Raw genomic sequence first — 12,139 nt, forward strand, 5'->3', positions numbered from 1 at the left:
GGCAGGAGAATCACTTGAACCCGGGAGGTGGAGGTTGCAGTGAACTGAGATTGCGCCATTGCACTCCAGCGCGGGCGACAGAGCAAGACTCCATCTCAAAAAAAAATATAGAGAGAGAGAGAGAGAGAGAGAGAGACAGAGAGAGAGACAGAGAGAGAGAAGAGAGAGAGAGAGAGACAGAGAGAGAGAAGAGAGAGAGAGAGAGGGAGAGAGAGAGAGGGAGAGGGAGAGAGCCAACTGTGGGCCGGGTCCTTAACCACAATGCACAAGTGTGGGGAAGTGAAGAGGCCATGGGTGGGAGCCCAGAGCAAACCACCTGCCCTAACTTGGGAGTTAAGGAGGAAGACACCCTGGAAGAGATGATGCTAGACAGGGAGACGGTGGGGGCTGGGGAGGGGGACCCCAGCAGAGGGAATCACATGTGCCAAGGACAGCAGGCAAGAAAGGGCATCTTTTGGCTCCAGCTCGAGTTCCTGGGGTTCCCATAGGGTCCGCCGGGCCTGGGGTTTGGAGGCCCAGCTCAGCAGGGCACCCCCATCCCAGGACTCATCGCTGCCCCACCCACCTGTCTCCCACAGACGGGCACCCTCACTGAGGACGGCTTAGACGTGATGGGGGTGGTGCCCCTGAAGGGGCAGGCATTCCTGCCACTGGTCCCAGAGCCTCGCCGCCTGCCCATGGGGCCCCTGCTCCGAGCACTGGCCACCTGCCATGCCCTCAGCCGGCTCCAGGACACCCCCGTGGGCGACCCCATGGACTTGAAGATGGTGGAGTCTACTGGCTGGGTGAGGAGGCCAAGCAGGTCAGCCCCCTGCCTCTGGGCAGTGGGGCCTAACGAATCCCACCCTGTCTTCCCTCTCCGTCTTCCAGGGTGGTCTCTTATTATGCCCACCATTAATAATAATAGGCCAGGCGCAGTGGCTCATACCTGTAACGTGGCTCATACCTGTAACATGGCTCCCGGCACTTTGGGAGGCCAAGACGGGAGGATCACTTGAGCCCAGGACCCCAGCCTGACCTACATGGCAAAACCCCATCTCTGCCAAAAATACAAAAATTAGCCGGACATGGTGGTGCATGCCTGTAGTCCCAGGAGGCTGAGGTGGGAGGATTAATTGAGCCCAGGAGGGCGAGGCTACAGTGAGCTGTGATCACGCTACTGCACTCCAGCCTGGGTAACAGAACGAGACCCTGTCTCAAAAAATGATAATAATGATAGGCCAGGTGCAGTGACTCATGCCTGTAATTCCAGCACTTTGGGAGGCTGAGGTGGGCAGATCACCTGAGGTCGGAAGTTTGAAAGCAGCCTGGCCAACATAGTGAAACCCCGTCTCTAATAAAAATACAAAAATTAGCCAAGTGTGGTGGAACATGCCTGTAGTCCCAGCTACTTGGGAGGCTGAGGGCAGGAGAATCATTTGAATCCAGGAGGCAGAGGTTGCAGTAAGCCGAGATCACACCACTGCACTCCAGCCTAGGTCACAGAGTAAGACTCTGTCTTAAAATAAAAATAACAATAATAATGGCAAGGCCTCAGGCTGAGTGCCTACTATGCGCCAGCGCACGGCCACAGAGGCCTGGTCTCATTTCCTCTTCCCCAAGCCCTAGCAAGCAAGCTCAAATGTTGCTTCACGGATGCTGAGGCTGAGAGATTTGGAGTAACATATTCCAGGTCACCCAACAGCTTGTAAGTAGCAAAGCTAGAGTTTGAATTTGAGTCCACCTGGCTCCAAAGCCCACATTCTTAACCCACTATTCAGTCTCCCATGAAGGAAGTCTTCCCTGAGTCTAGCTCAAATCTCTCTGTGAGCCAAAGCCCCCAGACACCAACCTTCCCTGCCTGCCTGCCAGGTCCTGGAGGAAGAGCCGGCTGCAGACTCAGCATTTGGGACCCAGGTCTTGGCAGTGATGAGACCCCCATTTTGGGAGCCCCAGCTGCAGGCAATGGTGAGCTGAGGGGGGCCTATTGGGTACAGGGCAGAGGGGTGGGCTCCCCAGCCAGCACCTCAGCTGCCTCTCCAACCCTGCAGGAGGAGCCCCCGGTGCCAGTCAGCGTCCTCCACCGCTTCCCCTTCTCTTCGGCTCTGCAGCGCATGAGTGTGGTGGTGGCGTGGCCAGGGGCCACTCAGCCCGAGGCCTACGTCAAAGGCTCCCCAGAGCTGGTGGCAGGGCTCTGCAACCCCGAGACAGGTGCAGGGGGCAGCCCCTGAGTCCCCCTCGTTGGGCATTGGCACAGAATGGGGTGGGTACCCAGCCTCTGTCCCTGCCATCCCCTCCTTGTGACACCTGCCTCTCCCTGGCAGTGCCCACCGACTTCGCCCAGATGCTGCAGAGCTATACAGCTGCTGGCTACCGTGTCGTGGCCCTGGCCAGCAAGCCACTGCCCACTGTGCCCAGCCTGGAGGCAGCCCAGCAACTGACGAGGTGGGCCTGTCTCCGGTCCCACCCACTCTGAGGACTAGGCAGAGGGAGGCTCTCACGCAGGCAGAGCCCAAGGAAGATGCCCTGCCTGGTGGCTGGGAGAGGGGCCCTGGCCACTGCATGACCTCTGATCCAGGTCTGCCCACCCTCCAGGGACACTGTGGAAGGAGAGCTGAGCCTCCTGGGGCTGCTGGTCATGAGGAACCTACTGAAGCCGCAGACAACGCCAGTTATCCAGGCTCTGCGAAGGACCCGCATCCGCGCCGTCATGGTGACAGGTACAATGGCATGTAGGGGCCCGGGCTAGCAGGGCAGAATCCGCCCCTTCCTGGCAGAGAAAAGGGGCACCAGGGATTCCTTTTTGGGGCATCTTTTTGGGCCCTTGCTTCAGGCCAGGTCCCAGGTCCTTTTTAAACATTTCGTGACTCTTCACAATATCCCCCCCCGCAAGTGGTAATTGTCACCCCTGTTTGACAGATGAAGAAACTGAAGCTCAGAGGAGTGGAGTGACTTCCAAGGAACCCAGGTGTGCTGTCAGACAGCCTGGGTTCCAGGTGGCACCTCTGAGAAATGGGGATAATGATGTCAGCCTCAGAGGCTGTGACAAGCTCAAGGAGCAGGAAGAGAAAGATTCTGGCCGGGCACAGTACCTCATGCCTGTAATCCCAGCACTTTGGGAGACCAAAGGAGAAGGATGTCTTGAACCCTGGAGTTCAAGACCAACCTGGGCAACATGGCAAAACTTCGTCTCTACAAAGAATATGAAAATGGCCGGGCACAGTGTCTCACGCCTGTAATCCCAGCACTTTGGGAGGCCGAGGCGGGCGGATCACTTGAGGTCAGGAGTTCGAGACCAGCCTGGCCAACATAGTGAAACCCCCGTCTCTACTAAAAATACAAAAAATTAGCCAGGCATGGTGGATGCCTGTAATCCCAGCTAGTCGGGAGGCTGAGGCAGGAGAATTACTTGAACCCGGGAGGTGGAGGTTGCAGTGAGCTGAGATCACGCCATTTCACTCCAGCCTGGGCAACAGAGAGAGACCCAGTCTCAAAAAAAAAAAAGATTCTAGCTAGGGTGAAACAGCAGGAGCTAAGAGGTCTGTGTCCTTGTCCTCCCCGCCCCTGCACACACACATATGTGCACACACATTCTTGGGCACTTGGCAGCAGAGTCACACAGCAGTAAGGAGTATATGTAGCCTGGGCACATGGCTCGTGCCTGTAATCCCAGCACTCTGGGAGGCCGAGGCAGGGGGATCACCTGAGGCCAGGAGTTCAAGACCAGACTGGCCAACATGGTGAAACCCCATCTCTACTAAAAATACAAAAAAAATTAGCCTGGTGTGGTCGCACCCTCCTGTAATCCCAGCTACTCAAGAGGCTGAGGCAGGAGAATGGCTTGAGCCCAGGAGGAAGGAGGTTGCAGTGAGCCGAGATCAAGCCACTGCACTCCAGCCTGGGCCACAGAGAGAGACTCTTGTCTTAAAAAAAGAAAAAAAAGGAGTATATGTGGAGCTCCAGCCCATGGCTCCAGGTTCTCCTAAGACCCTTCAATGCCTGGATCTACAGATGAGAAAACTGAGGCAAAGGGATGTTGATAACCTGCCTCAGCTCACTTGGCTGGTGGTGGCAGACGGATTTCATCCAGCCTGTTTTCCCATCTGTAAGGATCAGGATGAGGATGGCCTCCCCGGATAGCCTCAGACCCTCACCTTGCCCCATAACCCCCAGGGGACAACCTGCAGACAGCGGTGACTGTGGCCCGGGGCTGTGGCATGGTGGCCCCCCAGGAGCATCTGATCATCGTCCACGCCACCCACCCCGAGCGGGGTCAGCCTGCCTCTCTTGAGTTCCTGCCGATGGAGTCCCCCACAGCCGTGAATGGCGTTAAGGTGAGGCTAACCCAGAGTTCCAGCTGTACCGCACCCAGTGACCCCACCCCTGTGTCACCTGACCCAGGCCCCAACTCTCCAGGGTGGGCAGGGGGAGCTAAGCTGAGCTTCCTGGGCCCCCAGGATCCTGACCAGGCTGCAAGCTACGCCGTGGAGCCAGACCCCCGATCCAGGCACCTGGCCCTCAGCGGGCCCACCTTTGGTATCATTGTGAAGCACTTCCCCAAGCTGCTGCCCAAGGTAGGGCCGCCCCCAGCTCCCCGGCCGCCCCGCGCCTCCCCTGCTCTGTCTCCTTCCTCACGGCTCGCTCTCCCTGGTAGGTGCCTCAGCCCTCCCCCATCTCCCTGTGCTCCCAGGTCCTGGTCCAGGGCACTGTCTTTGCCCGCATGGCCCCTGAGCAGAAGACAGAGCTGGTGTGCGAGCTACAGAAGCTTCAGTGAGTGCTCGGCAGAGGGTGTGGGCAAGGGCCTGCGGGGACTGAGCTTGTCCGTTCGTCTGTGCATCTGTCCTTCCCCAGGGCCCTGTCTCCCTCCTCAGGCACCAGAGAGCTGTCACCCCTCCTCACCAAAAGCAGGCAGGCTCTCCCAGGTCTTTCATGCTAAAAATAATAATTGTAGGCTGGGTGCGGTGGCTCATTCCTGTAATCCCACCTCTTTGAGTGGCCAAGGTGGGAGGATCACTTGAGCCCAGGAGTTTGAGGCCAGCCTGGGCAACAAAGTGAGACCCCATCTCTTATTAAAAATTTAAAAATTAGCCAGGTGTGGTGACACACCGGTCATCCCAGCTACTCAAGAGGCTGAGGCGGGAGGGTTGCTTGAGCCTGGGAGGCTGCGGCTGCAGTGAGCCATGATCACACCACTGCGCTTGAGCCTGGGAGGCTGCGGCTGCAGTGAGCCATGATCACACCACTGCACTTCAGCCTGGGCAACAGAGCGAGACTCTGTCTCAAAAAATAGTAATAGGCCAGGCGCGGTGGCTCATGCCTGTAATCCCAGCGCTTTGGGAGGCTGAGGCAGGCGGATCACCTGAGGTCAGGAGTTCGAGACCAGCCGGGCCAACATGGTGAAACCCCGTCTCTACTAAAAATACAAAAATTAGTTGGGCATGGTGGCGCACACCTGTAATCCCAGCTACTCAAGAGGCTGAGGGCACTTGGGCAGCAGAGGAGGTTGTAGTGAGCAGAGATCACGCCACTGCACTCTAGCCTGGGCAACAGAGGGAGACTCTGTCTCAAAAAATAATAGGCCGGGCACGGTGGCTCATGCCTGTAATCCCAGCACTTTGGGAGGCTGAGGCGGGTGGATCACCTGAGATCAGGAGTTTAAGACCAGCCTGGCCAACATGGTGAAACCCCATCTCTACTAAAAATACAAAAAATTAGCCAGGCGTGGTGGCGGGCGTCTGTAATCCCAGCTACTTGGGAGGCTGAGGCAGGAGAATCACTTGAGCCCAGGAGGCAGAGGTTGCAGTGAGCTGAGATCATGCCATTACACTCCAGCCTGGGCAACAAGAGTGAAACTCCGTCTCAAAAAATAATAATGATAATGATAATAATAATAATTGCATCTATTCACTGAGCGCCTCCTGTACACCAGGCACCATGTGGCATTAGGGGCCCAGCTGTCATCATATTCTGCCAGCCCACCCATGGGGTGGTGGAGTAATTCCCCAGGCCACACCTGTCCACACCTCTCTTCAGGTACTGCGTGGGCATGTGCGGAGACGGCGCCAATGACTGTGGGGCCCTGAAGGTGGCTGATGTCGGCATCTCGCTGTCCCAGGCAGAAGCCTCAGTGGTCTCGCCCTTCACCTCGAGCATGGCCAGTATTGAGTGCGTGCCCATGGTCATCAGGTAAGGCAGGCAGGGACCGGTGGGTGAGGGCTCAGCAGGGCTGGTCAGCCAACCTGGGCCCCCTAATGTCCATGCCCTGCCACCCAGGGAGGGGCGCTGTTCCCTTGACACTTCGTTCAGCGTCTTCAAGTACATGGCTCTGTACAGCCTGACCCAGTTCATCTCCGTCCTGATCCTCTACACGGTGAGTATCTGCAGAGCTCCGTACCCAGAGCTGTCCCAGGACTAGGGAGGGGACACAGCCGTGTGCCTTGGAGCTGGCAGGTCCCAGAATAGATGATGTGGGCCCAGATCCTGACCCTGCCACTCTCCGGCTGTGTGGTTGGAGAGGTGGCAAGGCTTGGGGGAGATGAGAAAAACACCAGGCACGGAGCCTGGTACCCACTAGGTCCTCACAAATGGCAGCAGCTGTCATGGGCTAACATCTTGACCGCAACTCTGGGAGCTCCCCAATCTGCAGGGAAGACTGAACGGAGGCAGGGCCAAAACCCTTTCCCCCGCCCCATCCCCACAGGTCTGCCCATTTCCCCAGATGCACTTGCTTTGCCCCATACCTTGGCTGTACCTCCCACACCCTACTTGGAGGAGCTCTCCCTTCCCCTGCTCTGGGCATGGCCTGCTCACCCCCAGCGAATGAGGTGACACTGCAGGGCGGCGCACATCTTATACTTGGGTCTGTCCCTGTGTCTGCCTGAAAGCGAGGAGCTCCCTGAGGGCAGGAACTGCGCATGCCCTGGTAGCTATAGGGACTCTGCAAGGCAGAGCCAAAGCCTCCCCATCGGGCCGGGAGTTTGTTACAGGGAGGGAAACCTCCCCTCAGATTTAGGCCTCCAAGGTCAGCACAGGTGCCCTTTCCATCAGACCAGGGGTTTGTCTTACATCAAGAGCGGCACCTCCTCCACTGGGCTGGCAGGAGAGTACTGCCCCCATTAGACTGGTGGATGCCTTACCCATCAGATTCCTTCGGGGCAGGAGTGGGGCCTCTGCTATCAGACTAGGGGCTGCCAGGGCCAGGTCTTAGTTTCCCCTCTGCCCTCCCTTCCCTGTGGCAGATCAACACCAACCTGGGTGACCTGCAGTTCCTGGCCATCGACCTGGTCATCACCACCACAGTGGCAGTGCTCATGAGCCGCACGGGGCCAGCGCTGGTCCTGGGACGGGTGCGGCCACCGGGGGCGCTGCTCAGCGTGCCCGTGCTCAGCAGCCTGCTGCTGCAGGTGGCCCTGGTGACCGGCGTGCAGCTAGGGGGCTACTTCCTGACCCTGGCCCAGCCATGGTGAGTAGGGAGCTGACTGACCACCCCCATCCCGCCCCGTCCCTGTCCACCCCACATTCGTTCCCTGACCCCCATCCCTGTACCCCCAGGTTCGTGCCTCTGAACAGGACAGTGCCCGCACCAGACAACCTGCCCAACTACGAGAACACCGTGGTCTTCTCTCTGTCCAGCTTCCAGTACCTCATCCTGGCTGCAGCCGTGTCCAAGGGGGCGCCCTTCCGCCGGCCGCTCTACACCAATGGTGCCACTGCAGGCGTGGGCGGGAGATGCTGGCGGAGGGAGGGAGGAGCCCTGGGGTGCTGGGGAGGCAGATGGGAGAGAGGTGCCAGCTGAGTGGAAGACTGGTGTGCACACGTGTGTCTGTGGAAGACTGGTGTGCACACGTGTGTCTGTGGGTCCCGGGGGGGCATGGCTCCTGCCTGAGAGACTCTCCTGCTCCCAGTGCCCTTCCTGGTGGCCCTGGCACTCCTGAGCTCCATCCTGGTGGGCCTTGTCCTGGTCCCCGGCCTCCTGCAGGGGCCGCTGGCACTGAGGAACATCACTGACACCTGCTTCAAGCTGCTGCTGCTGGGTCTGGTCACCTTCAACTTCGTGGGAGCCTTCATGCTGGAGGTGGGGCCCGCCCTGGGTCTCAGCAGCAGGAGAGAAGGGAGGTGGGGGTGGATTGACCCCAGCTCAGCCCCGGCTGCCCCTGACACCCTCCCTGCCCTTTGCAGAGCGTGCTAGACCAGTGCCTCCCCGCCTGCCTGCGCCACCTCCGGCCCAAGCGGGCCTCCAAGAAGCGCTTCAAGCAGCTGGAACGAGAGCTGGCCGAGCAGCCCTGGCCGCCGCTGCCCGCCGGCCCCCTGAGGTAGTGCAGGCCCACGGGCACCCCAGACACTGGAACTCCCTGCCTCTGAGCCACCAACTGGACCCCTCTCCAGCGACACCACCGCCACCACCTCCCACATCCCTGAGGTTGGCGACTGTCTACACTCCTCCCCCAAGACTACCCCCACCCTGGGGAAGCGTTGACTACTGTCCCCTACCTCGGACCATCCCACGTAGGGGTGGCAGCCCCCAGCTCCCCTCAGTGCTGCTGTCAGTGTAGCAAATAAAGTCATGATATTTTCCTGGCTCTGCCGTGCCTGTCTCATACATGGCACCATAGACCCTCCCACCTGCCCAGGAGGAAATGCACATACCCCCGGGTGCCCAGCTGGCAGCCCCTGCATGTGTCTGCCCCTGGAACCCCCTGGGGGGCTGGTTTTTCAGGCTGGTTTTTCAGCCTGACAACCCCCTGGAACCCCCTGGTTTTTCAGACTCCATTGGCCAACTCCCCTCTCTGGGCCTGTGTTCCCTCATCTCACAGTAATAATGTTTCCTCTGTGTCCAGCATGTGCCTGGATATTCCGTTTAGCTTTTTTTTTTTTTTTTTTTTCTTGAGATGGAGTCTTGCTCTGTCACCCAGGCTGGAGTACAGTGGTGTGATTTCTGCTCACTGCAACCTCCGCCTCCCAGGTTCAAGCGATTCTCCTGCCTCAGCCTCCCGAGTAGCTGGGATTACAGGCATGTGCCACCACGCCCGGCTAAATTTTGTATTTTTAGTAGAGACAGGGTTTCGTCATGTTGGCCAGGCTGGTCTCGAACTCCTGACCTCAGGTGATCCGCCCACCTTGGCCTCCCAAAGTGCTGGGATTACAGGCGTGAGCCACTGCGCTTGGCCCCATTTAGCATTTTACACACATTGTCATGTCATCCTTCCAACAACTGTGGTACTATTCCCATTTTACAGATGAAGAAACCAAGGCTTAGAGGTTACACAAGTAGTCAGAGTGGGGCCGGATAGCTTTGACTCCAGCTTCGATGTTCCTAACCCTCCTACCCTCCTTTGGAGGACAAGGAGATGTGGGCTTGCCTGGGAGGCATTTGCTAGGGGGCAGCTCCCTCTCTCCCACCTTACCCCCTCCCCGTCCCACCCCAGCATCCTGGGACATGTTTGTGGGCAGTTCCTTCCTCAGATGAAATCCAGGCTCGGAGCCCACATCTCCCAGCCAGAACCACGCGAATCATCCCTCAGGGAAGGGTGGGTGCCTCTGAGCTCATCTCACCAGCGGGCCCCTGGCCAAGCCCCTCTGCTCTAGAGAAGCAGCTTGGCCGTCTGGCTCATCTGGGCAGGGGAGAACAGGAAAGACCGGCTGTTTCCTGCCTTCCAAAAGCCCTGGCCAACCTCATTCCTGGAACCCCTGGTGCTATCCCCAGGCCTGCCAGAGTAGGGGCTGAGAAAACGTTGAATCATCCTGGGGAGAAGGGATGTGGGTGTGAGGATGTAAGTCCTGCCAGGAGGCACATCACAGTGGACCTCTGCTCCTGGCACTGTGTTGCCAGCCAGCGACGGTTCAGGGTGGTAGATGCTGTTTAAGAGAAAACCACAGAGAGGCCTGGGTTCAAATCCCTCCTCTACCCTTAGCTGATTATTCATGAATCTATTGGACAGGTGTGTGCCAGGCACCAGGACTAACTCAACAAACTGAATAAAACGGGACAAAAACATGGTCTAACCCTGTGAGCAGTTCACCATCCAGCGTGAAAGCCTGGCAGGGAAGGAGCACATCTCCAAAGACATAGTGGGAGCACAGCAACCACAGCCCCATCCCCTCCCCTGCCCAAAGAAACAGCCAGGGGAATGGGTAGAAGCAGCAGAGAGGACCTGGGAGCCAGGACACGAATTGGCAACTTTAGCCCCTCAGTTTCCCAGTTTTTTTTTTTTTTTTTTTTAGACAGGGTCTTGCTCTGTTGCCCAGGCTGGAGTGCAGTGGTGCAATCGTGGCTCACTGCAGCCTCTACCTCCCCAGGCTCAGGTGATCCTCCTACCTCAACCTCCTGAGTAGCTGGGACTATAGGCCAGCACCACCACACCCAGCTAATTTTTGTATTTTTTGTAGAGATGGGGTTTTGCCATGCTGTCCAGGCTGGTCTCAAACCCCTGGGCTCAAGCGGTCCACCCGCCTTGGTCTCCTAAACTGCTGAGATTACAGGTGTGAGCCACTGCACCCAACCTCCCTCCTTTTTTCAAGGGTAGGGGACAGCATTTCTGCTGGGTGATTTCCTCTCTTTTGCCAGTGGGATTGCTCCTGGCAGCAGTGGGGTCTAAGGGCAGGCAGAGAGGGCTGAGCTGGCCTGGCCTGAGGGCCCACCTCTCTCCAGGTGACAAAAGTCTCTGCTGCACTGCAATGGACACTGGTGGGCGGGGCATGGGAATGAAGGAGGCACAGGGCATATTTACTCCCTCCCTAAGACTCAGAGTCTAAGGGAGGTGGGGGAATGACTGGCGATGAAGAGCTCAGATGGCAAGGGTCTAAAACAGGGGCCATCCTCATCTCCTCCCAGCCCGCAGCCCCTACAACTCACTCCCGCCTCAGGCCTAGGCTCCTGGGCAGGGCTGAAGGCTGCCCCACAGGCAGAGGATCTGCACCCCCAGCCAGCCTCTCTGGGAAGAGTTTAGTGTACAGTTCACTCATTCATTCCACAAATGTTTGCTGAACTGCTGCTCTGAGCCGGGCTCTGAACTTAATGAGCAAAACCGAAGATGAGCAAAAACAGCCTTGGTCCCGGCCTTCACGGGGCAAGATGACAGTCTCATCGGGAAGAGGGACAGGGTTCAGATGGTCACAGACATAGGCCAACAAGACAACTGCAAGCAGTAAAGCTAGAAAGCACAAAAAAAGGGAAAAGGGAAGGCCCCTCTGAGGAAGGGAGGGTTTGATCTGTGACCCCATGGAGACCTCAGCCAGTGCTCGGGAGGAAGAAACGCCTCAGTGTGGGAGGGAGAGGGGTTCGGGAGAAAACCCCCAAAGGCCAGTGGCTGGAGGAGGAAGAGGAGGCAGAGCCAGGCTGCCATAAAGGGCCGGGGCCCTGGAGGCCACAGGTGAGTTGAGCCCCTAACCTGAGTGAAAGGCGATCAGTAGAAGGGGCATGATCTGCGGGGGTGAGGGAGGCAGGACCCACGTGGGAGAGCCCAGAGTGGAGGCTATCGCAGAGCCCAGGCAAATGATGGTGGTGTCAACTAAATAAGAAACAGCCTTTTGACCAGGTGCAGTGGCTCACGCCTGTAATTCCAGCACTTTGGGAGGCCGAGGTGGGTGGATCAGCTGAGGTCAGGAGTACGAGACGAGCCTGGACAACATGGCAAAGCCTCGTCTCTACTAGAAATAAATAAATAAAAAAAAATAGCCAGGCATGGTGGCGGGTGTTTGTAGTCCCTGCTACTCCGGAGGCTGAGGCATGAGAATCGCTTGAACCCAGGAGGCAGAGGTTACAGTGAGTTGAGGATGCACCACTGCACTCCAGCCTGGGAGATAGCAAGACCCCGTCTCAAAAAAAAAAAAAGAAAAAAAGAAAAAAAATCCACCTTTTGGCCAGGCACAGTGGCTCATGCCTATAATCCCAGCACTTTGGGAACCCAAGGCAGGCGGATCAGCTAAGGTCAGGAGCCTGGCCAACATGGTGAAACCCTGTCTCTACTCAAAAAAAAAAAAGCAAAAATTAGCCTGGCATGGTGGCATGTGCCTGTAATCCCAGCTACTCGAGAGGCTGGGGTGGGAGAATCTCTTGAACCCGGGAGGTGGAGGTTACAGGGAGCCGAGGTCACACCACTGCACTCCAGCCTGGGCAACAGGGTTAAACTCCATTTCAAAAAAAAAAAAAATCAGCCATTGA

General features: G+C 57.6%; 1 protein-coding gene across 10 annotated transcripts in view; it reads left to right on the forward strand.

Annotated features, from left to right (window-relative positions):
- ATP13A2 (ATPase cation transporting 13A2) overlaps positions 1 to 8,558 on the forward strand; it is a 28,516-nt gene extending 19,958 nt beyond the window's left edge. For 8 of the 10 annotated variants that reach the window (XM_031013306.3, XM_063702300.1, XM_031013323.3 and 5 more), the window contains exons 16-29: positions 579 to 785; positions 1,852 to 1,947; positions 2,031 to 2,190; positions 2,304 to 2,424; positions 2,575 to 2,699; positions 4,153 to 4,313; positions 4,437 to 4,553; positions 4,670 to 4,749; positions 6,013 to 6,165; positions 6,253 to 6,349; positions 7,218 to 7,441; positions 7,531 to 7,682; positions 7,884 to 8,053; positions 8,158 to 8,558. In XM_031013306.3, the coding sequence (XP_030869166.3) occupies positions 579 to 785; positions 1,852 to 1,947; positions 2,031 to 2,190; positions 2,304 to 2,424; positions 2,575 to 2,699; positions 4,153 to 4,313; positions 4,437 to 4,553; positions 4,670 to 4,749; positions 6,013 to 6,165; positions 6,253 to 6,349; positions 7,218 to 7,441; positions 7,531 to 7,682; positions 7,884 to 8,053; positions 8,158 to 8,295 (2,001 nt within the window). In that variant the 3' untranslated portion in view covers positions 8,296 to 8,558. The remainder of the gene's footprint in view (positions 1 to 578; positions 786 to 1,851; positions 1,948 to 2,030; positions 2,191 to 2,303; positions 2,425 to 2,574; positions 2,700 to 4,152; positions 4,314 to 4,436; positions 4,554 to 4,669; positions 4,750 to 6,012; positions 6,166 to 6,252; positions 6,350 to 7,217; positions 7,442 to 7,530; positions 7,683 to 7,883; positions 8,054 to 8,157) is intronic. The other 2 variants (XM_031013326.3, XM_031013328.3) reach the window with 1 other exon arrangement.
- The last annotated feature ends 3,581 nt before the right edge of the window (positions 8,559 to 12,139 follow it).

This window comes from Gorilla gorilla, chromosome 1, assembly GCF_029281585.2.
Source record: "Gorilla gorilla gorilla isolate KB3781 chromosome 1, NHGRI_mGorGor1-v2.1_pri, whole genome shotgun sequence".
Classification (NCBI taxonomy): Eukaryota; Metazoa; Chordata; class Mammalia; order Primates; family Hominidae; genus Gorilla; species Gorilla gorilla.